At 43.5% G+C, this 25,377-nt stretch overlaps 1 protein-coding gene across 3 annotated transcripts in view; it reads left to right on the top strand.

The window, feature by feature from the left end:
- ADAMTS17 (ADAM metallopeptidase with thrombospondin type 1 motif 17) overlaps positions 1-25,377 on the top strand; it is a 158,309-nt gene that overhangs the window by 122,150 nt on the left and 10,782 nt on the right. For all 3 annotated transcript variants that reach the window (XM_068203621.1, XM_068203623.1, XM_068203624.1), the window contains 3 exons: positions 396-531; positions 12,633-12,837; positions 16,876-17,028. In XM_068203621.1, the coding sequence (XP_068059722.1) occupies positions 396-531; positions 12,633-12,837; positions 16,876-17,028 (494 nt within the window). The remainder of the gene's footprint in view (positions 1-395; positions 532-12,632; positions 12,838-16,875; positions 17,029-25,377) is intronic.

Below are 25,377 nucleotides of genomic sequence, written 5' to 3' on the forward strand. Positions count from 1 at the left end.
TTATCAGTCACATTATCAGGGGGTGAGAGGTCGTGTGACTTCAGCACATCTGCCCGAGGTGATGACAGGACACAGCTACCTGTGGAGGAGGAACCAGAAATGAAAACAAATTGTTTTAGAGCTCCTTTCCACGTTAAACACTAGAAGGAGAAAGCCCACCTTGCTGCTCGTGTGAAACAGTCAATTGCGTGGTTATTGGGGAAAGATTTGTAGCTTTTCTGAAAAATTACAACCCAAAACATGCCAGTACAAAGTTCAGGCAGAGTGGAGAATCAGATTTCTTGTAGAGGTGGTAGAGTACATCTGGTAGAGGGAGCAGGGAACTCCAAGCTTCTGAGATTTGGTTGATGAGTGGAGGTGGTTTTGTTCAGAGTTCTTTTTGATTTCGCTTCCAGGTGAGAGGAGAACCATCGTGTCCTGCACTCGGCTCATTAACAAGACCATGACACTGGTGAATGACAGTGACTGCCAGCGAGTGACCCGCCCTGAGCCCCAGGTCAGGAAATGTAACACACACCCCTGCCAGTCACGGTAAGGAGTTAAAACCACTAAAACCAATATCCTTTTCCTTCAGAAACTGCCCCTTTGTAAAGCCTCCCTCCGTGAACACAGTGAAAATGTCTCAAAGCATTGGGACACATTGTTAGCCACAGTAAGCAGCTGTAATATTCATTTCCTTTAGTTGAGCAGGTCAGATTTTCATTACCTCAGACAAAGCCCATTTAATTTGTGGTCAGTAAGGCCAGATTCTGTGCAGGCTGCCTTCATGCATTGTCTGGGGATGGTTTTCTTTTCCCCTTGGTTGCCTCCTGGGAGACAGAACAACTTACAGTATAAAGTTAGACAAGAGCACAGTGACTGCATATCTAACCTTTCTTTTTGTTAATCAGCACAGAATGGGGTCTGAATTAACTGTCAAACGGTACTACAAAAACCCTGAAGTCAATAAATTAAATTATGATGAAGCACATTTTAGATGTTTTGCTCAGAAAGGGTGCTTTTCTCCTCACTAGTTATTAGAGATCTCTAAAAATAATAAAAGTATCTTTTTTTAATTTGGCAAGCACTTTTAGCTGCATTAATTTTGATCTGTGTTATATTAAAAAAAAAAGACATTTGTGGCCAAAATGACAAAATACAGGAAGGTAAATTAATTTGTTCAGTTTGTATGCTAACAGAAAAGTTCACTCTTGTTCTGCAGTGATGTTTAGCATTGTAGGGTAGGGTAGAAACTCCAATTTTGAAAGTAGTTTGAATAACACCAGGGTCAGGGGTTTGATCCATGTATGGTCCATTCACTTCAGAGGTGGACTCAATGATCCTTGTGGGTTCCTTCCAACTCAGAATATTCTGTGATAAAATCAATTTCAGATAAAGCTGAACAATACCTGAAGAAGCATCTTCAAACCAGCCTGCTGGCTGCTGCATCTTGGATGATCAGACAAGCCAGGGAAATGCACCTACAAAGCTAATCCTGCTGGCAGAAACAATGGGGGAAACAACAAACAGCACACTTCTTTCTAATTAGACCTGCACTCTGATTAAAGTGCCCTGGAGCAGGGAAATGCAGTGTCAGGTCATCCATCAATAAGGCTGGTTCAGGTTTCAGTTTCTGTCTGCACTGCCTGTTATTGCTGCTGGACAATATTGGCTCTACAGCTTGCAGTACTGAAAGGTATAGTGAGATATTCTGGTGTGTAAGGAGAGCCAAAATCCCAATGACTTCAAGGAAACAACTGTTTCCTTGAAGGAGGAAGTCCAGTGAGGCTGGGATTTCTGTCATGTCACTGTCTCAGAAAGAAACAAAAAGCATCTGCTTCTGTTGCTGCCCTGGCATGAAGTATTTCTCCCAGACCTTTTGGAAAGCTGTTGGGAGTAGACTGGAGTGAGCCCCAGCAGGTATAGGAGGGATTCCAGGTGGTAGAGATGAAGAAAAGCAACTTTAAAAGTTCTACAAGTTGTGGGCAGCTTCTGCCTCTACCAGCTGAGAGCAAGGATGGGAGGTTCTGGCCATGTCACAGCCCTGAGACCCACAGTGTGCTCTGAGGGATCCCCATGACCCTGAGCCCCTGGGGAAGTCTGTTTGGTGTCCTCCCACCATGGCACTGCTGCCTGTCCAGGGCAGTGACAGTGGGTGAGGTTAAATCACACAAAACCTCCTGAGAAAGCATTACTCTGCTCCTGTATCCAGCCTGTGTTCCTCTGGGGAATTGGGTCCAGCCCTTAATGTCATTCCAAGGTCTCTCTTCTTCTGCGTGGAGCCAGCAGCAGTTTATGGGCACAGCTTAGCACAGTTCTGCCCAGCTCCAGTGAGCTCTGGCACAGGGACACTCTCGTTGACCCATTTTTTTCAGAGCAATGACAGCAGACACTGAATGTGCTTAGAACCTGGAAAGGCCACAGAATCCTTGCTGCTGATCTGATAGACCACACTCCCTCACTCTCTCCGTGTAGAGTACACTTTCACACTTAACATGCTTTTAACTGGAAACATTTTCAGAAGCACATTCTCTGTGCCTCTGTAGAATTTAAATTTCCACTTGCGTTTGCCCACCCAGACATTAGAAAAGCATGCTTAGCATATTCTCTGACCAAGAACATCTTAAAGAAACCATTCTCTTTCACCATGTCAATGCTTTTTTTATGAGCCCTGAATTTGTTTTAGGGTTTCAAGTAAAATTATTGTAGCATCTTGTTACAATAAGGTCCTTTCCCATTTCCACTCAGACCTAAGCCCTTCACCTGAGTTCAGAAGAAGGAACAATGCTCTCCTTTCTCTAGTAAACCAGCTCTGTTTTGTGCATTCTGAATTGCGTTTGCACTTTCACTCAAAATTGAGGAGAATCACCTTTCAGAGTATTTATCTCTAGAGAGGGGTCTTTTGGCCAGCACAGGACTGGGTCAGAGGACACTCAGTCTCTGTTTCACTTTTGGATGGGCTGTGTGACTTTTATTTACTATCCCACACTGTCCCTTTGTTTCCTTTCTCAATCCATGTTTAAGCAAGACTGCAAACTCTTTGGGATGGGTGAGATCATATTGTTTAAGTGGAGGAAAAGGCTGTTGCTGTTGAGATTGTAATAAAAATTAAAAAAAACATAGTTACCCACATTTATAAAGTGATCAGGAGGAAAAAAGGATATGTTATTAATAACAGTGTCTTTCTTCCAGCATGATCCCAAAGTGCTTTGTAAATTATATATCCCTTTGAACTTCAGCCACCTCTCAAGAGAGCCAAATAATGTAGGGCAGGGGACAGTACTTTCATGAGGCCAAGGAGAAGATTGGAATTCTCCAACTGCAACCCAGCATCTGAGGAAAACAAAGCAGGATTTAAAACTGATTGGATACACTGACATGTTTTAAAATTAAACGTCAGAGAAGAGAATTTTCTTAAGGGTTTTGTTGAAACTGGCAAAAGTAAAAGAATCTTTCATTCTTTATTATTGTTACTCTTTCACCTTTTAAAAAAATGCCTCTTTTTCTTCCTATTTTATTTTTTATGTTCCTTGACCCTCTTTTTCCATTAAATTCTTTACAGCTTCCTTTCCTGTCCCAACTGCACCCTATTAGCACCTCTTTATTCTAATCCTTTGCCTAGCTCTTTAGATATTTTTTACAAAACCCTGCTGTAACCAGATGGAATCTGGATTCCTGCATGCGGCACGTATGGGTCGCTTCCAGCACGCCCAGCACCAACCCAAATACAGCGGCAGGGCCAGCCCTGGGGCTGGCACCAGACTCACAAATCACAGATCCCATCAGCTGTTTTCACTGAAAACACAGCTCTGCCAGTGGCCACACACTTCTGCATGCATGGCTGGGGCTGTGGCTATGAAACTGCTCCCCTCCAACGCAGGAAAAACACCAAAACCACATGAAATTCCCCAACTGTTGGACTTGTAATGGACTGTGTGCAAATGCTGGTAATTTTTCTCCTCTTTGCTGTAAGAGATTTTAGGAGAGGTTAAGTCCTTTCAGGGGCCTGCTGAATATTTGGTGTTCTTACATGGATGCTGAACAGCAGCATAAATGCCAGAAATCCCTGGCTGTATCTACAGAAAACCACAGGAGACCCTGAGCACTTATTTTCACTGTTTAGGACTTGAAGATATCTCCTGAGCCTAAGGGTTAGGTTTCTGCTACTACCAGCAGCATATCTTAGACTGCTTTCTATAAGCTGAGCTTTTTCCACAGGCTCCTTCCCTCACTGGAAGGCTCTCCTTTGACCTTGCTGTTCATGTGGGTCAGAACCTTTTATTTCCTAATAGACCTAAGTTACTTACTGTCATTTTTCAGCCTTTTGTTTGTGCATCAGCTCTGTTCCTTTTCTTACAGAGTATTTTCCCTCCCTTCCTATCAGCCTTGGGCTATTTGCCACAGGACACAACAAACCATTGTATCTCCTCCTTCAATCATTTTTCTGGGCTAAATCCATTACTTTAACTTCTTATTGCTTTTTTTCATGACTGCGTCATATTTGTGGCTTACAGTCATTTGGGATGTTTTCCTCCTCATTTATTTCATTGTATGAACCCTGCTTTAACACAGAAATGCTTGTTATTGGTCCCTGAGCACTCAGCCTTGCACTGTGTGCTGTTTATTTCCATCCTAGTTTTATTATTGCAGTACTGAAGGTTATTCAGTTCTTCCTGTATGACATCCTAATCCTCTGAAGCATTGACACTGCTTCTAGGCTTTGTATGTCAGCATTTTCTTCGGTTTTCCAGCAATTTTCTTCTTTTTTTGTGCCAAGGTCATTAATGAGCATACTAAATTAGATCAAATGCAAGACAGACCTTTCAGGAAGCCCACGAGTAACTGATCTAAATTCCTTTCATACCTGATACTCCTTTGCAGCACTAAGGTAGATGGGAGGCCAGCTCTCACCTCTCTGTGAATTACACAATTATATCTGTGTTTCCCAGCATGTCCCCAGTAAGCATTTCCCATTCAGCAAAAGGAGCTCTTCACCAAACAGATGAAATCTACCACATTTCCTTTGTCTGCAAAGCCAGTTATTTTAGTCAGAGAAATGCAGCCAATGAGTTTTGCCTGGAGGAAGCCTATCTTGCATCCTTTTACCACTGTGTCCTTGATTATTGTTGCCCTCCAAATCAGCTCTAAAAGCTGGCACGCTGCTGAGGTCGGCTCTGCGGTTACATGGATCCCTTCCTTCCTTCCTTCCTTCCTTCCTTCCTTCCTTCCTTCCTTCCTTCCTTCCTTCCTTCCTTCCTTCCTTCCTTCCTTCCTTCCTTCCTTCCTTCCTTCCTTCCTTCCTTCCTTCCTTCCTTCCTTCCTTCCTTCCTTCCTTCCTTCCTTCCTTCCTTCCTTCCTTCCTTCCTTCCTTCCTTCCTTCCTTCCTTCCTTCCTTCCTTCCTTCCTTCCTTCCTTCCTTCCTTCCTTCCTTCCTTCCTTCCTTCCTTCCTTCCTTCCTTCCTTCCTTCCTTCCTTCCTTCCTTCCTTCCTCCCTCCCTCCCTCCCTCCCTCCCTCCCTCCCTCCCTCCCTCCCTCCCTCCCTCCCTCCCTCCCTCTCTTCCCTCCCTCCCTCCCTCTCTTCCCTCCCTCTCTTCCCTCCCTCCCTCTCTTCCCTCCCTCTCTTCCCTCCCTCTCTTCCTTCCCTCTCTTTCTCCCTCTTCTCTTTCTCCCTCTTCTCTTTCTCCCTCTTCTCTTTCTCTCTCTCTCTCTCTCTCTTTCTTCTCTTTCTTCTCTTTCTTCTCTTTCTTCTCTTTCCCTTTCATTTTTCCATCCATGGGCTGGATTCCATCACCAGGCTCCCCAAGGGTTCACACCCCACAGTAGTGCCCACTGGGGGAAAATGAAGCCAGTTCTAAGAGTCAGTCAAGGCCCCAGTTGGCTCAGCACCCCAAAAACATGTCCATGTTTGGCTGGGGAGTGCCAAAATAATGGTGCCTCGGTGTATGGTGGCTGGCAGTGCCCATTGCTTTGATTCCTGGTCTGATTTAGGCTCAGGGTATGTGTCCATGTGCTGACTAAGAGTCCACCCTGCCCTCTAGACTCCACCATATCCCTCTGACAGTGCTCTGTTTAACAGCCCAGGAGTACAGAAGTCAGGATAATACAGAAATCAGCCTGTCTCCCTGATTCTGGGCTGTTTGCACCCCATTTCTGTGTGTTCTCATCACAGGTAGATGAGGAGCAAAGCATTTTCAGATTTATTTTGTGTGGTGGTTGTCTTGCAAATACTAGAATTTGGGGGGAGCAGTATGATGGAAAACTCTTTGAGAACATCAGCAAATTACTCACAGGGTTTTATAGAAATTGCACTAAACTGGAGGGATGTGGGTGTTTGTTAACTGAAGGGGCTGAGCTGGACATTTAATGGCTCCAGGTGGGTCAGTCCTTTCAGTAATGCAGTTTATCATCCATAAGGTTCAGTGCCAACAGGTTCAAACCCTTGTCTGTGCCTTGTGCTGAGAAACATCTTTGATGTGCATTGGATTTGGTTACATGAAAAAAAAAAAAAAAAAAAAAAAAAGAAGAAGAAGGAACAGCCGTGGGGAGGGTTTCATTTTTGCCTGGAAATCTGGCATCAATAGTAATGTTAGCACCCTCTGATCCAAGGAGGCACCACGTAAGAGCTCATTTTGAAGTACTTCCCAAAGCTGGAGTTGGGATCTCCAGAATCAGCTTGAGCTTAATGAATTTGCCAGGACTGTGCTGGAGGGGCTGGAGCAGGGAATGCTGCGCTCTGGTGGCAGCTCCTCGGGGCACTGCCTGCAGCAGGGCTCCCACGGACCTTGTAGCAGCAAAAGCCAAAATTCTGCAGACCAGAAAACCTGAGGCACTCCCGGGTACCTTTGTGAGGGGGGCTGATGTCCTGCTGTGGGCACATCTGGGGCCCAGGTCAGTTGAAGCTGATCCCCATCCACCAAAAGGAGACAAAAACTCCTGTGCTCCAGGTTGTAGGCAGGTCATCAAGTACCAACCAGTGGCTGATTAGCCACTGAAAAACAATTTGCTTGTATCTTCCAGTAAATCCAGCAACTCAACCCCATGGAGCAATTCTGGTAGAGAAGGCTGGGGAACAGACAGTGTAGAATGAAAAGTGCTTATTGGCTGCTGCTAAATGCATTTACATCAGACAATCCAAGATGATTTGCTAGAGCAGGAGTTAATTTGGCATTGTTTTCCACATGGAGTCATGAGACAGGTCCCTTAGCTTTGGTGTAAACACCCAGGCTGGCTTCCATCACTTCTTTCCCAGTGCAGTGTTTGACTCACCAGCCTTGTGGTTGACCATTGCCTTGTTTTAAAATGTTACATGATCTGTGCTGCTTTGTTTTGAAGCTCTTCAGGCCAAGTGCAGTTCTAACCCACAGAAAAGGATTAGCAGGATAATCTAGCAAAAAACTTAATTGTGAAATCCACTCCTCCTGCTGCCTGCTGTAATGATCTTCACAGTTTACATCGTGTGGTGAGAGCTGAGAAGGAGGCACTGCCTTCCTGGAAAGGCAAGGAATGGAGCTGGAAACCAGGTTCTCATTAAAGCTACACCAACCATGGAAGTGGGTAGGGAAAACTCACTGCAGAGGAGCTCTGGGAGTGGTGAAATTCTGTCCCTTGGTGCCAGCCAGCAGGACACCTCCTCACTGAGTCCCACACTGAGTCCTCCAAAGCTGAGAGATCTGCTCATCTCGGGGAGGAGGAGAGGGAATACAATGACTTCCATCAAAAAAAAAAAGAACTTCCCAAGGTGTATGTAAATTATAAAACATTGTTCCATAGCTGATCTTATTGGTGGGAAATTGGAAAAAAAAAAGCTGTCAAAATGATAACCACTAAAGAAAAAAAGAAACCTGTGTGAGTGAAAGTTGGCAAGTCTGTTAGCAGAATGACTACTGTACTGGAAAATTACTGAGCACTGTTTATAAAGGCAATCAGACAGGAATGTTAGTCTTGGAGTCCTACTTTCAACATCAGCAGCTGTATTATTCTACTAGATTCCTTGTACTTTTCTCAAAAAAAAAAAAAAAAAAGCTTCTAGTGACTGGGTGTGGCACAACCTGTTCCCAAAAGACAAGATTCACCTGATTGTTTTGAGCCCAGTGCAGCAGAGAGGTGGTGGAGAGCTTCAGGAGTGTGTGTGTGTTTCATGGAAAACACTATTCCATTTGTAAAGAGACTTTTCTTCTACACAGTCGAGCATGAGCTTGGTTTGACAGCTGTAAGCAAAGTATATCTGTCAGTTCCACATGACTGATTCTCAGAAATCTCTTCCAATTCTTCTTGCTAAAATTATCCAATGTAAAATCCTGGCCCTGCTGGAAATTGGGCTGACTTTTGCCTAAATCAGTAGAGCCACAGTTTCTTCCAGGTGCCTCAGAAAACTAAGAGTGACTTGAAGGTGATTTTGCATCACAAACTGGTGCTAAAGACAACCAGTGCTAACTGGGCATGGACTTATCCTCACCTGTGCATTAAACCAAAAGGTTTTCAATAAAATCTATTAGAAATAGAACCCTCACATTACAGGGCTTTAGATGTGTTTCTGTCACATGGCTTTTTCAGACATATTTTGTAGGAAGTGTCCTCTGATGCTTTACTCAGCAGTAGCACAGGCTCTAAACTGGTTGTAGGTAAGAGCCAGCTCTAAAAAAAACAGGTTTAATAACAAAAAATGTTATTGCAAACATGTATTTGATCATATCTGAGATATTACTGTGAAAGCAGGGAAATAAATGTCACTGTAGCACTGGGAAAGCAACAGAAGTACCCTGTAGGAAGTGGGGAATGTGTGAGCATGGCATGGATGTGTAGTTAGTGGAAGAGAACACACTGTTCTTCTGCAGGGCTCAGGGCAGAAACAACCAGGGGAAATTTCATGGGTTGCAATATTTACCCTAGAAGATGTAATGGCTTTATGTTGTAAGAGGCTGCATATCTCTGAAAAGCGACCTCATGCCTTTTGATTGCACTCCCTCACCCCCATCCTTCAGCCTTGATCCATTTTATCTTCCTAACTTCTTTTTTTTTCCCAAATCTTTAGCTACAAACCCTCATTTGCAGACATTCATCTCCCCTGGGTTTATATACATTGTGCTGCAGGCAATTTTTTTCCTAGAAAATGTGGGAGTCTTAGGCAAGCAGGTAGAGTAGATAATTCAAGGTTAAAAACTAATCTAGACCATAGAAAGATCAAATGATGAACTGAATCTCCAAAAGATATTTCAAGTTTGCTCCAGGGGCCTGCCAGATGAGTGTTGCCAAAGCAGATTAGAAGAAGAAGTCCCAATTCCTCAGAAGAGGTACTGAGAGGTCAGAGGTTGAGGAAGACTCAGGAGACAAAGATTTAGAGCAGCCCTCTCAGATTGCATGTCCTGCCCATCCCAGCTTTTTGAAGCTTTTGAAAATCACACCCTTCTGGGCATATTTTAGCTGGAAAGACAGCCACTGACTGGAGTAAAATCTCTGCTTAAAAGCTCATCGCTTTCTTCCTGAATCTAACCACCAGCAGGGATCACTTAGCTCTTGAATCTTCTGTAGAGGTAAGATTACAAAAAATAACAGTACCAGGGATGAAGGCATCCCTGTGGTTGTGAGAAAGATGAGTGTGTTTGTCACGTAAATCAGTGTTTGTTGGCAAAGTGAGAGGCTCTCCTGAGACCCCAGCTGGAGCACTCCCTGGTCCCACAGAAGATTGGTTATAACCTGGGAGGGAAAGACCAAGCTGAAAAGAACTCTGGTGTCAAGCAATCCCTAAGATCAGTTTACAGGCTTAAAGTGGAACTGGAAGCCAAATGCTTTATATGATATACACAGGGCTTAGTGTACAGCAGTTAATTGGCTTAGTTAATAATACAGAGCCAGACTGGGGTTTGCAGTCAGAACACTGGAGTTATTTTTGACATTGTCATAAGAAAAATACCTCCCCTTTTTTAAAGAAAATCACCCTCTAAGTAGGTCTTGTTGTTAAACAAACCCAGGTGTGTTCAGAAGGTGTAATGACAGTGTAGAGACAAAAATCTACCTGTGCTGCAATTTAATAGTTACCAAATTGTGATATTATTTGCACATCACATTTTTCTCCCCTGTGTGTATATTACTTGCAGAGAGTAATTCTGCTAATATCTTGCTGCAAATTCCTTCCAAAAATTTGAAACTGGCAGGAATTGTCGTCTTTAATCGCTTTACCCATAAATCCTTTGTCTTTCCACATTGGTTGTGAACATTATTGAAATATAGTTGTACTCTTCCTGTGTGTTGCAGGCACTAAAACAGTATTTTCAGCTGCATGTGAAGGAGAATTTTGGGGAACTGTGGAGGTTCAGGGCACTGCCAGGACTGTATGTAGGACTCACCTTTACTTGCTTGCCAGATTATTTTTACAAGCCATTGATTCAAGCATAGATTTCACTGAGAGGATGAAGTTTAGTGGTCAAAGTGATCATCCCCTTGGGGCTTTTGAAAATAACCTGCTTTACATATTGGTATTATTCAGACATTTAATATCACTTGTCTGCTGGGTGTGAAAGTAAAACCACCACTTTAAAATAGCCTTTAATTTCTAAGTATTTTGACTGTCACAGGCAGGGCAGAGTGGGGTTTCACAGATCCCTTACAGCATTGCCACACCTGTTTTTTAACCACAGGGTTGGGATCAGGAGTGGATGTAGTGGATGGTGGCGGAAGGTGACCTCTCCAAGGGAAAAGCTGGAGATTGTTTTCACCACAGACACAAATTTGTATTGGTAGCCTGGGTTTCAGGTCATTCCCTATGCAATCATTCTTCTCATGATGATGGTAATACTTGTTTTTTCTGTGCTAATTGTCTAGTTTCACTTTGTCACGTCTGTGCTGGTACTGACAAGAGACCAGCGAACAGGGTGGAAACCAGGTGATTTCTCCCCTGCACAAGAGCAGCAAACAAAAAAATTAGGAAGGAATACTCCTTCCTAAGAGGAAAGACAAACCTTTCTTCTTAAGGCATCTTGGAAATAGTTGGCATGCTGTGTGCTGCCCATCCTAAGTGCAAGCTCACAGCCAGCCTCTGCCAAGAATGTATTTTTATCTTTCTCCTTTGCTTTCAGCCCCTTCCCTTTTTCTTCTGCCAGTAGCTGTAGATCACAGTGAGAGCACAGTGCTGAAGTGAATATTAGCTGAGTGGAGCCTGGGCAGAGCCCTTTCCCAGCCTTGTGACTCACACTCAGCTCATAAAGCACAGTCATTTCTGCCCCTCCAGGCCTTTGTCAGGAGGTTCCTTCCCCCAGGTGGAGAATTCCCTCACGTTTGCTCCAACAGGGCAGAGCCCAGCTGATACCCAGGAGGCCTGGCTATTAATTTTCATGAACACTGATTTCTGCACTTCAGGGCTATTTTTGTCAGTCTTTCAGCCCTAGTATTCAATTTCCCAGCTGACATTTTCCCATTCCATAAGAGAAATACCAAGCCCTGGGCTGCAGAGATGCACCAAAAGCTGCACTCTGAAGAAACAGGTTTGGTGTCTTGCCAGCTGTTTTAGCCAACAGAAATTCACAGATGTGTCAGTCAGCTGCTTTAATGCACAGGAACATTTGGGCAGAGCTCTGTTCCACAAAAGACAGGTGGCCAGTCTGCCCAGTCCTGCTCGAACCAAACGGCTTCTGCCTGCACTGTCAGCACAGTCATCAGTGCTGTCATGGCATTCACAAATTAATTCATGACAATTGCAGCAGGTGAAGATGTTTCTGCAAATGGTGCTGAACTGATTTTCCCCCCTTCAGGAATGGGAAGATGGGAAACAGTTTTTTAATTCTTTCAGAGAAGTAACACACAGCAACTTCAAAAGAGATATAGTAAATAAGTTGCTCTACCTGGATTACAGGAGCCTCCAGCAGCATGAAATAGTATTTCTCAGCAGGTCTGTTTTTGAGAAGTCTTGTTTGGGCCACTTACCATAAGGACAGCCCAGGATTGGGTGACAAGTAAAAGATTCATGGTGTAAGGATACAAATCTGGATGACAGTCATGAATAACAGGCTAGAAGGTCAATTGCCTGGTGAGAAAGGCATGAGAGCTTTCTGGTGCTCAGTGGCTGCACAGTTATTGCTCCAGTCCCTCACTCCATCCAGGAATGCCTGTAATTACAGGGAACATGCTCTCACTGACAGATTGCAGGAAGCTGAAGATCGATGCTGCTTTTCTTTTAGAAAAAATTGTCCTTCCCTCCATCCCTCCTCCTTTAGATCCTTCTTAGACACTTTATTCACTGCCTTGTAGCCCCACTGTGGTGTTTCCAGCACTTGCTGGAGTCAGTGGAGCTGGAAGACAGAGCAGGGAGGATTCCTCCTTTCCCTTGCAAGGAACGGTCTTGCAGGACCGTCTGCAGACAAGTCTGTCTTTGTGTGAGAGAAAAACCAGCCCCACTGCAGAGAGTGGGTTAAAGGGAGTGATGCAGAGTTTGGGGTATTGCCTGGCGTGGGGTCAGGAGGCAATATTCCCTTGCATACTGACACTGCTGCTTTACACACTTCAGCTCCCACAGGGGATCCGTGAGCTCAGGGTGACGACGCAAAGCACCATCAAAGCACCCACAAACCCAAGAGGAGCTGCCCATTTCTCACTGGCTTTAAGTGAAGCATAATGTTTTATTCCAACAGTTTGCTGACATTTATCCTCTGGCTCCTTCCCAGGTGGGTGACTGGCCACTGGAGTCCCTGCTCTGCCACTTGTGAGAAGGGTGTGCAGCACCGGGAGGTCACCTGTGTTTATCAGCTGCAGAACGGCACCTACGTCAACACCAGGGACCTCTACTGCCTGGGCAGCAAACCAGCCACGGTGCAGAGCTGTGAGGGACGGGACTGCCTGTCCATCTGGGAAGCATCAGAGTGGTCAAAGGTAGGAACTTCACTCCAGAAAGGAGCCACACTGCTCAGAGCTTAGATACACTGGCCTTAATCCATGGTTCTCATGGTCAGCATCCTCACAGCACTGGAGTGCTGGGCAGGACTCTCATCTGTTGAGATGAGCAGTGAGGAGCTGAGGTTTGGTTTCCAGAGCAGATGAAATAGTAAGGCAGGGTTTAGATATGCTCTAGTGACTGTATCTTTCCATCTGAAAACTCTGACCAAGAAGGAAAAACGTTTCACTGACCTGAGGCCAGGAGTGCAGTAACCCGGGGATGTGGCTCCATTTAAATGTGGTGTGAAGAAACACCAGGCTTATCAGGCATCTGCATGTTCCAGAGAGTGTGCAGGCTTTGGGCCCTATCCAGCCTTCTTTCGTGTAATTCCAGGAACAAGAAAAAGCTGGTTATATTGTATAAAAGGTGCATCTCAGAGTATTTGCAGAGTTAAGAAATTTTTCCCAAGTGTTATGAATGCATTTCTGATGTAAATAATGGGAGATGTAGACAGTTACCCTGTGTTTTGTTTAGCAGCAGAGTGATCTGGGAGTGTGCCTGCAGTTCATGACCAGGACTCAGCTAGTACAGGGCAACTTTGTCTGTACCCTGTGAGTAACAGACCTTACAGGATGCCCATATTCACTTTGATATTGTGTTTGCTGGGTTCACCTGAGGGATGAGCTCCTTTCACTCTGGGAGCAGGGCTGCAGCTCTACCAGCCTCATTCCAGGCTGCCTGTCCAGCAGCAGCCCTTCCTGTTGGAAGAATTCCTCATTATTCACCTCTATTTTGAACGGGTAGCTCCTGTTTAAAACATTGTCAAAGAGCTTTTGCTAGATATTATTGTTAGAAATGTGCTTAAAAGTCACAAAGCTCAGGACAGAAGGAATCCTGAGGAGCAGTGTCTCCTCACAAACACAATGGGATTTCATTGTGCACCTCCTGGACAGGAAATCTTAGTTTGGCAAGAGCGGTGGTGGTTAAGTGAGAGCAGTGTTCTCTTTCAGTGGGGTGCTGGATCCTTCAGTGGTGCATGAGATTCGTGTTCTTCCTGAGTTCTTTTGTTACTCAAGATGTGCACAAACACACCAAGGTTTTAGTAAGTTGTCTGATAGGTCTTTTGTGTGTAATAGACATTCCCCTTTCAGATGATGCTCTCTTTGTTTCTTCTAGCTAAACCAGATGAACTGTTTATAGCTGAGATTAGGGTGCAATTCCTACCTGATTGACATGTGGATTTTTTCCTTAAGTCTTTTGTTAACAATCCCAGATACTTCTGTCTCCCTTTTATGGAACAGAGTAAGTCAAGTTACAGATCAGAGGAAATCTTCCATATCCATGATCATGTAACTCGTTTGCAAATGCACAGCATTTTTCGATAGTTTTTTCAGTTGCTGGATTACTTTTCCTTTGATACATTTATTTACGTTGGGTCTGTAACTGTGCACTTGTGATTTTAGATTTGTTATCCTGGCCCATTTCTGTTATGAAGCTCAGTTGACTCCAGGACACATTTGATGCTCTGCCGGTGTGAATTCTTCTCACACCTAGGACTATCTTCAGTGGTAATCACTTTATTCCTTAGCATTTTAATCTGATGTTGAGGAGTAAATATCACTGTAATTGTATCATTTTATAAATCTATTTTCTGATCTATTTTTTTTAAACTTCTTTCTCATACAACACAGTTGACTGCACTGATGTCTGGTCCCTGGTCAAAAATGTGTGTTTTCACAGCAAATTCCAATGCAATCTTCATTGTGGAAAAAATTAGGTTCCCCTTGTATTGCCAAACGCTTGAGATTGTTTTGGACAAAGTACTGCTCAACCCATTTTTAATGATAAAAATAGAGACTGTCAGGAGAAGGTGAATGTTTCTACTGTTAGAGAAACAGAGTAGAAAAAAATATGGATTTCCTTCAGATAAAGGAGTTGTGTCTTAACTGCAAAGTTGTGTTGCTCCTTTGCAAAGCCTCATGGCATCTGACAAAGTAATTTGTTAATAAAAAAGACTTAATGATCTCGAGTGGACACACAGAAACTGTATCTATTAATTTGTGGACTCTCTGTAAAATCTATGTATTAAGAAATTCTTCATGAAAACAGATGACTTGAGGAAAGGAAAAAACCTCTTAAAGAGGGTGATTTATATGTGACCACCAAAGATCTGTTGGAAACCTTCTTGCTCATGCTGTTTTGTCTAGGAAAGTATATGCAGTATTAATCTGTGAATGACTTAAAAGCTGTGGGAAGAGCAAACAGTTGGTGTTTTTCCCAGACTTGCTTGTAAAACCCACCTAGAGATTTCTCCTACTGTGAAAAATACTCCCACTTCAGCTTGATTTACTTCAAGTAAATTGGACCGTTCCAAAGATTTTTATATATTGAGCTTTGTAGTTTGAGATGAACGAGTGCAACCCTGAGGAGTCCACCCTGGGGCCTGAGGAAAATGATACATAATTTGGGAAAGTCTACCCAACTTGGGGCAAATTCATGGCTTTAAGGTACCATTTAGGGAGCTCCAGCCTGAGATCTTGTGCTCTGAGCAGTCCAGCAAAGCATTTTGTGGAATTCTGCAAAGCTGGGGAGAATTCTCCCCCCTGTCTTGGCAGAACTGTAGATTGTGCTCCTTACAAAGATGTTACATCCGTAAGGGGTCACGCCGTGAGCAGCACACAGTAAATTAAGTGGAAGGTTTCCCACATTTTCAAGAAGTCACTTTGTAGTGCTGTGAAGTATTTAAAGGTATGTCTGTTTGCTTGCCAGCTCATGAACGCTTGTCATTCATGTCCTTAACAAGGCCAGCAGGTCAGAACTGCCTGGATTGTGTTTTTAAGACAGTTAGACAGGCGTGCTGAGATTTGTCCATGTGATGTAATTTATATCAAGCTGACGCTTGTTTCCAGCATAGACCCCCTGGATGGAGAAGCTTCTTGGAACACGTTCAAAAGACCTCACAGAATATCTCATATCTGCACTATTTATTCAGTGTCAAATCAAATGTCTTTTCCCTGCTGGCCCCCCGAAGGGGAGAACTTGACATGCCAGCGGAGGTTAGTTTTTATCTCAGCTGGTACATAGATCATTTCTCCACCCACCTGTCCCCAGTGGCTCTGCATGACAATTTCTCACTCCTAACCACTGCAGTGGCATGAGAATGAGGAGCAGGCAGACTGGCTGGGCTCAGGGGTGGTGACAAGGACTCAGGTGGCTGTGACAGCAGGTGCTCTATTACCAAACTGGCTCTTGAAAACAGAAATTTGGGTTCAGTTCGTGCCAATGTCCTTTTCCCACCTCGTACAGCCAAGAAAGTCAAGAGAAATTCTTCATTAAACAAGAATTTCCAACCATTGGCAAAGACAACAAGTGAGTGACCAGATATTCCTGCTCTTTAGAAGCTAATTCCATAGAGCCCAGGCTCAAAAAAAGTTGTGGATAGTTTTTGCTCACTCAGTAAATGTTTGTTAGAGTTTTTCAGAATGAAGATAGTGATGGCAAATCAAAGTGTGAATGTGATGTGTGTGTTTCACATGAGAAGGTGTGAGAGTTGTGACTGCTGTGATATGCACAAGCTGTACTACAGAAACATGTTTATAACAGTGGTCTCATGCTGCTGTGATTTAAAATTACATTTAGCACCACCATTTATCACCCTTGATGTATCCCATGATACATCAAGGGATGTGGCAGCTCTGTGTAGTGAATCTCAGTGTGTCCTTCATTATGAACAAGGAGCTCTTCAACACAAGATTTAGTGGCACCAATTCCAGCAAAAAGCCAGCTGACATTTTTCAAAGGAGGTTGATTTTCAGAGTTGCCATTTTTCATAAGTAAAATATTTCACAAGCAGTCATCATGCTTTTCAAATTACTCATGTATGAGTGGCTTAGATTATTGTAATAAAACCTTATGGATTATCATTTTCCTCAGTGTTCATAAGCCCAGCTTTTCCTCTGAGCTCTGTTACCAACAAAAAAGCCATCATTTCTAAGCACCATGTAACAAAAAACCAAATCCCTGTTTTTTTGCAGTGCTCAGCAGACTGTGGCAGGGGAATTCAGAAAAGAACTGTGACGTGCACAAACTCCCAAGGGAAATGTGATGCAGCCACCAGGCCGAGAGACGAGGAGGAGTGCGAGGATCACACAGGCTGCTACGAGTGGAAAACAGGAGACTGGTCCAAGGTAACAGCAAACACCTCGTGGTGTTTAAATATTTATTACAGATTGAACTGGTTTTCAGGTTAGTCTGGGATCTACACACATTGTCCAGTCCTAGATTAATTCCAACCACCTGAAATGAAAGAAAGGCTTGAGTTTAAAGGCAAAGCCAAAACCATCAGTCCCTTCCTCAGGGCTGGAGCTTACCTTCACTTAGGCCTGTCTGAACTTTGTTTCTCCAGTGACATCAGTGGAATTAATTCCTGAATGCAGTGGATTAAACCAGAGCAGAGTCTGCTCTGTATTTGCATTCTGATCTTAAAGTAATATGAGGTTTTGCTTGGGAAGGAGGCCTGGCAGTGTAACCCTTGCCAGTGTTGTTCAAAAAGCATCCTTTACATTACTGACTTGGTGTTTGCATAAAGGACTAAAATTTCCCAGCAATATTATATTCCTGTTTGGTTTTATCTTATCTTTCTAACTCTGCTGTTCTTCAAACAGAAAATCTACTTTCTGTTCTGGAATGTACGGCATGTGCAGAAACCACTGGGATACAGTAGTTGCACTTTGCTTTCCAAAATCCCAAACTCCAGCAAGCAAAGTCCAGTGAAGCAGAGGCCCAGGATGGGCAAATTGGCTTATCTGTGATTGCCTTTTTTTTTTTTTTTTTTTAGGAATTACAATTATGTATATACTTTGTCACAGATACATGAATTTAGTGGTGTCAGTGCTGGAGAATGCAGGAAGAACCTGCCACATACAGAGTGTCTGTATTTATGCTGAGCCAGGAATTTATGTCACAAGATGTTTACAGTATCGAACATTATTTTATTCATAACCTGGCACTCAGAGTCCATGCAAGCTGGCCAAAACAAACAGTCTCCGTGTGTTAACAGGTGAAATAACATTATTTATTTATTTGTTTATTTGTGGAACGCTAAAACATTTTGGCATGCAAACAGACCCGGGTTCTCTTGATAGGGAGGAATATGAAATAATTGTGTATTCACCGATTACATGGATTGAAAGTTCAGTGTTGTGTGAACAGTTCCAATCTGATAAAGATGTTGGCTCACTGCTGGGAGAGCTGCAATCTTACATGGGTCACAGTAAAAGTGTTGTTTGATGGGTTTAATGTCTGCATGTGAGCAGGGCAGGATCAGTGCAAAATCACTTATTATTTGTGATTCTTAACTCAGGGTCAGGATCATCCCTGTGCAGGAGGGCACAAAAGCTTGTGTGCTGCATATGTGGCCTGCTTCTGTCTGCAGGGAGCTTGTGCCAGTGCTCTGCTTCCCAGGAATTTCACCCTCTGTGAGTCCAGCAGGATGTTCTTGGACTTAGATGTGGTTTGTAATGAGCATTTAAAATTCTAGACATATTGGTTAATTCTGACCGGACACTTAGGTCACACAATTAGATTCTTATTCTCTGAGTAGAGAGGTAGAGATTGCTAGAAAAGGGTAGCTACAATTCTTAGAAGAAAATGTATTGTTCCAGAAACCCAGATTGCTGAAATGTTTAAAGTGGAATTCAATTCTTCACTAATCCTTAGTGAAGGATTTTCATCATGAGGATCCAGAAGCTTAATACAGGGCTTGGACTTAGGAGGGGAGCCTTTACAGCTATCAGCAACTCTGGCTTAAAACAGTTCCTCTTTAAGGAGAAGCACAAAGTCTGTAGCCATTAGCTTATAGTGAACTCTTTAAAATTCATCCTTCCAGGGCAAAATTCCACTGTAAAACATTTGTTCCCAGCCCTGTAAAAGTCACTGTGAGAAAGCTTTGCTGACTAAGATGGAAACTTTTTCTGTTAATACAAATTGATCTCAGAACAAGCAACAACTTTGTGCAATTAATGTGTTGTGCATTTGTTGCTTATTGTTGAGAACCATCAGGGAAGCACGATTTAACTAACAGTGGTAATTATCGCAGATTAAAATAATGGGCCTTGATGCTTTATGTGCAAACAGCTTGCCCGGTGACTTGGCCACTGATCCTTAATTTCCCAAACCAAGATCCTCTTTGAAGATGCCGGGAAGTCGTGTAAGAGAGAGGGAAAACCACACTTTAAAAGTCAAGTCCAGATACAAATTGTAAATAGAGCAGGCTGTTTGGGTGGTATGACAGAATGTTGGTTTTGTGTTAGTAGTGGCAGTATTTGTGGAATACACAGACTCTGCATGAGGAGATGGATCAGCTCCCTAAGGAGCTCCCAGCAGCAGTAAAACCTCCACACCTACCCCAGACAAATTGTGATTTTAGGTTCTCAGCTCTCATGTAAAAGAGGTGAGGGCTGGAGATGAGGCCACGCTGATCTGAGACCTGCACCCACCAGCCAAACCTCATCCACTGGCCTTAGCAACAGCTCCGTGGCCATTATCCATGCCTGAAAGAAGGATTTTATCCCATTTTCTGTCAGGTTTATTTACAGCTGGTCCTTGCTGTGTCCTGTAGCTTTTGGAAAGCATTTGGAGCTAATTGTCACGTTTGTATATTCTTAATATATTTGCAGCATGTTTCAAGTGTTGCACAAGAAACTGATATATCCAGTTCGCTTTGCAAACACACAAGGCCAGGTTTGTAAAGTTATTTTAAATGGCTCTGAGTTTGCCTTTGTTAGCCCAGTGCTTGAGTAACAGACTGGACTGGAATTCTAAAGACAGAGACTTGTTCTGTTACTAGACCTCTGTTACCACTGTTACTAAACTTGCAGCTTCTCTACACTGCTGCCACTTCTCTTTTAAACCCATTACCTTAAAGGGATATAAGTATTATTTTTAGCATTTAACTCAGCATGAGTGATACAAGTTTCATAACTAAACTGTTCCTGGCTCCAGAGTCTTCAAACCTAATAGAAACGTGATTTGCACAATGCAAGGCCCACTGAAGGTGTTATCCTGAAATAATTATTTTATTTTGCCTTGATTCTTCAGAATTGCAATTCATTATATCATCCTTTTTTGTACATGATGCAATATACAAAAGGGAGTCCAAGCCATCTCCCATTCAGTCCTTTCTTCCAAGAGGAAATTCCACATCCAGTTTGCATTCAGTTAAAGAAACAAACATCTCATACACTCGTTCTGCTTTGAAATAGTTCCTCCTTGTTTGAAATCCGAGCTGTTAAATGTTCTAGCACTGGAAGCATTTTTACATTTTTGTTGTAGTTGTGCTGGTCAGAGGAACAAACACAGAGTGCTCAGTTTCCCAACACTTGCCTCAGACTCCCAGACTGCTGAAAATGTGCCTCCTGATGCTTTAGCAAGACAGTAGTCCATTCTTTCATGGAGAATTATATTTTTGCTGACAAACTTTACATCGAGGATTACATTCCTGCAAGAACAGAGCGTGTCTTTATGTGTGTGGCTCTCTGGGGAGCTGAGCAGGACACACAGCCCAGCTCCACACCATTCCCTGCCCCGGGCTGTGCTGGAAGGAGCAGCTGTGGGACTTGGACCAGGTGTTGGAGCCACTGGAAATGTGTCCCAGGTGATGCGGGGAGCTGGAGGTGTTGGCGTGTTGTGGTGGTGACACAGATCTTGTGCTTGAAGGTGAGCAGCAGGGGCTGCTTTTTAGCCACCCAAGGCTGCCCCCTGTCCTCAGCTCTCTCCCTTTCTGCTCCAGCAGAAGGCAGGAAAAGATGGCCCAGGGGAGTCTCCACAACCACCTCAAAGCAGGTTGTGTTGAGGTGAGGGTCAGGCTCTTCTCCCAGACAACCACAGATAGCACAAGGGAGGTTCAGGCTGGATATTAGGAAAATGTTCGTCACTGAAAGAGTGGTTAAGCATTGGAACAGGCTCTCCAGGGAAGTGGTGGAGTCACCATCCCTGGAAGTGCTCAAAAACCAAGCAGATGTGGCCCACAGTGCTGGGGTTTAGTGGGCAAGGTGGTATTTGCTCAAAGGTTGGACTTGACGTTGGAGGTCTTTCCCAACCTTAGTAATTCTTTAATTTTGTACGGGCCAAGGCTACATTTTTTGAGTTCCTTTCCTCCAGTTGTCCCTTGGACTCTTCTAAGGTGAAATTGTGGAGGCAAGGTTATATAGCTGGAGCAATTCTCCACAAGATTTTTATGGATTTTTCTTTATTTCCAGTTTTACTTAATTGTTTCTCTATTTCACATGCCTCAAATTCTGTCCTGACTAAAGTTCTGTATGTAGAGCCAATAGCACAGAATGGTTCAGGGCTCCCAGTTTCATTTTTTTGACTATTCTGCATTTCACTGGTGTTGTATCAAGAAAGGTGGAATTACAAGCCAGACACACAAGCTCCATCATTAGCTCTGACTTTCACAAGGGACATTTTCAGCTCTCTGGGTGGAAGTTTAAATATAAAACTCCTGTCCCTGAGGCAACAATTTAGCTCATTAACCTATTATATTACCTAGCCCAATGAAAAGATTTTTAGAAGAAGAAAGACACATAGAGTCCTTGTAGCATGTTGGCTTTGCCATATTTTTTTCTTTGCAGTTACAGTAGGTGCTCTGTAAATACTAAGGCCTGTATTAATCTCAGATAACCCAGTGTAAATCCAGGGTAACTGTCTTTCATTCTTCCCTACAACCCACTGGCCACTGGCCAAGGATCTCACTCAGCACACTGGGTCAGATATCAGTCTCTCTTACATGAGGGTAAGCCCAGATTAATTCAGGCACTTGAGTTAATGCAGGTTTATGCCAATGCCATGCACAGCAGGATCTGACCTGGTGGGCTGTGCAGAATCTTTGGGTCTTGGGTAGGAACCATCACAGATGAAAAGCAACAGAGAAAGCAAATCTGTGACACATCAAGCTGGGCTTTGGTTAGCAGAGAAGGTAGAGGAAAAATCTATTTCTGCCCCTTCACATCTTGTATAACCACCTGGCACAACTCTCCCTGGATTCAGAGAGAGTGACCACTCCAGAAACTGGAAAGCACCAGTAAGGATCAGCTTGGCAAAGTGTACTGTTAAACAACATTCTTATTGCCAAATAGTGTCAATAGTGATAAAGCACATCTGAAAAATCACCCACAGCCACCTGCCCTCCCTGGGCATCAAGAGTTGCCAACTCCTTTACAGAACTTGCTGAGCCTGTGAAATGCTGGAGATGGATTCTCATCCCAGGAGGACGTTAACAGTAGGGAGAGAAAAAAAGAATCTAATTTCCTGTAGGAAAAATACTGGCTTTGTGCCAGACATTGAGGTGCTTCACACTGAAGATCAGCAGTCATTCATCACAGTGGGTGGTAACAAGGATTTGTAATTGCAAATTAATTGTTTTGGCAGGATTACAGGAGGTCTTATTCTCTGAGAGATAAACCCCTAGCCTTGCAGTACACCAAAAAACATGTTGGGTTTTGGGGCTTTTTTTCCAAAAATACAATCTCCCAGTGCCAGGAAGGCATATTTTCCAAGCTCCAAATGATTGGGAACATCAACAAAATCCTCTATGTGCCTCACTTTTAATGATTAATTCATATTACATAATAAGAAGAGTAAATTAATGACAGCTGTGGTTTGAGAGGTGTATTCAAAGCTGTTATAAATATAGAAGCAAAACTGCCCTTTGTTCTAACATTCATTACAAATTCATGGCTTGACCTGACATCTGTTTATGATAAGCTATGGACAACTTGGTTATTCTTCATAAAGGTCAGAACTAAGTTCATCTTCTTCTACCTTGGAGAAAATAACTTTTCTTGTTGGATTCAGAGAAAACTCTGCAGGAGGGGTGGTAGCTTAAAACTGCAGTGGCACATCAGAGCTGACAGGCCCTTCCCTGCCTCCGAATAACTTTGTGATTTATGGCTGCTCATGTCTTTCAGCAGCACTGGAAAGTTGTCCACAGGCCTCGCTGATGCACATCAGTTGTTCTCCAAAAGGTGATGGAGCTGGGTGGGACAGGAGAGGATCCAACAAGGTTTAGTAGTCAAATTCCTTGCTTCTGTGGTCCTAGACGTGGCCAGGAGCCAGAGCATCTGCCCTAGACCTAAGTCCTGCCCCATGGGCTGCTCTGAGTTGTGGTTGCCTGTGGTTTGTGGCTCTGGCACACAATCACTGATGTGCACACCAGAGCCTTTCTTGCCAACAGCTAAATCTCAAAACACTCCTCCCTGCAGGAGATGAGATCAAGTGGTCCAAAATTGGTTTTACCAGCCAGGGACACTCTTGAATTTGAACAGGGCTTCAGCAAGATGAATCTCACCCTTCTGCTGTGTGATTGTCTGTCCCCACATCTGTGGAATGTCTTCAGCTGTGGGCAGAGGTGGACATGGCACTAAATGGCACTAAAACAAGGTCGAGCCTGTGCCTGGGCTTGGGCTAAGAGCCAGCCCCAGTGGATTCAGCTCTAGGTGGGAACTGAGCATGGAAAGGGAGGAGATGCTGACAGCACTGCTGACCTCGTCCTTCCCCTGGCCACTTCACAAACCAAGTCCTGTTTGTGCCTTTCAAACTGCTCCTTGTTTGCACAACAAATTGCACAGCTCATCTCCACTGGAGTTTCTGGGAACATCCCTGGTACAAATGATTGTGAAGGTTCTCTAGCAAAGGAGAATGTGCTGCAGAAAGAGCAGATTGATCGGAACACTGAAAAAGATCAGTGTTTTGTTTGAAGTGGAGCACGCTCTGCCACAGTGTTTTTGTCTCATATTCCAATACAGCCTCCAGTGATCCTATTAACTGGAAGAGTAACTTCTCTTTTCTGATATTTTATTTAAAAGCCTGGTCCGTTAAGTGCATTTTTTGGATGCACCACTTTGGTCTTCCACCAAGACCAACGGATTGGAAATGGAAGTTGTGATTTTTTTACTCTTGTTTTTTAAAGTGAAAAAGGAGAAAGAGTGAAAGACAAGCCTGTTCAAGTATTGGCATTCATTTTCTCTGAGTTACTGTGAGATGTTACAGTGTCCAGGATCATGTTTTTGAAAATATGGGGAGTGGTAATTCACCATTTAAACTCTGCAGTACTGGTCTGAAGAGCATTTTCCCCTTGGATACCTACAGCATACAGTATGTACTGCTAGCAGGGACTGCTGTGATTTCTCCTTCTTTTCAAGAACCTTTTGAGATTTATGACTACCAAGGCATTAAGGTGACAATCTCCCAGAACATCTTCAAGGAGCAATGAGTACCAGTCTGACTGTGCAAAGAGATGAAACAGTGTTAGCCAGCATCACACATGCCAGAGCTGGGAAGCTCCATGTCTAGGAAATGCTCAGGCAGGACTGAATGAGAGATAAGCAGCCTCTTGCTGAAATTAAAAAATCCCAAAGGAGTCCTTAGTTTAATTACTTTCTTTTAATAAATTGTGTTGAGGGAGCATTGATCATTAACTGATGAATAACTAATAGTAACTAATAATGCATTCAGTGGGGCTTCAGTTCCCAGGATGTCCTCTCAGGATAACATTTGGGGTGGGAATAGAGCTCATGTGAGCCCAGAGAGCCTGGCTCAGCAGGAGCAGCTCACAGTTCTGTAGGAACAGGGGGGATTCTCCAGCATCCAGCCTGACCCGAGTTCTGTGATCCCATAGCTGTCCATTACTACTGAGGCTATTTTAAATTACCTTGGTTATGCATTTTGCATTAGGTGTTTTTCACCATCACGTCCTTGTGGCTGTTGTGGTGGAATGAACTCTGGAGTATTTCCATTTTCTGCCACGGGTCCAGCCATGGCACAAGTGCAGTAGGTGACCGGCTAGAATATGGTCCCCAGTGGGCAGCACTGTATCACCTCACAGCACTACTTGAGCCTGTTGTTGAAATCCAGTTTGAAACCTTGTGAGAAGTAAATTCTGCCTGATTGGAATATTGGATTAAATGACATTTTCTCATCAGCATCCACCTGGGCTCCACTGCACAAGTACTTTAGGGGCACTGTCACTACCCAGAATATTCATGTGTTCAGCCTTTAATCTCTGAACTCTCTGTACACAATGGAACTTTTCAGAATAGCAAAGCCAAGCTTAATTATGCAGTGAGACATGCTGGATGTGCTGGTCAGGTCTTGTTCCTCGGGGTCGTGCAGTTTGAAAGTACAGCTGTAGGCAGTTTGCAAAAATTGCTTCTCTTTTCCTGCTAAGATACTGTCACATCAGCCACGAGCATTTGCTGCCATAATTTATTGTTTCTTCCCATACTGAGTCAGAAGGGTATGCATTTTTTTCTTCTTGGCTAAATTAAACAAATCAGTCATTTCACAAAAGTTTCCAAATGAAAGATTGTTGTAAGCAAGACCAGATATGTTCTTTTACAGATCTGGGGTTCAAAAAGAAGGAAAAAAAAAGAAAGCAATGAAAAGAACAAGGAAGCTTGAAAAACAGCTTACAGTTTGCTTTGGGCTAATTAGATCTTATCAGTGAAAAGACAGATATTTCTTTCTTTAGCATGATG

Source organism: Anomalospiza imberbis, chromosome 13 (assembly GCF_031753505.1).
Source record: "Anomalospiza imberbis isolate Cuckoo-Finch-1a 21T00152 chromosome 13, ASM3175350v1, whole genome shotgun sequence".
Taxonomy (NCBI): Eukaryota; Metazoa; Chordata; class Aves; order Passeriformes; family Viduidae; genus Anomalospiza; species Anomalospiza imberbis.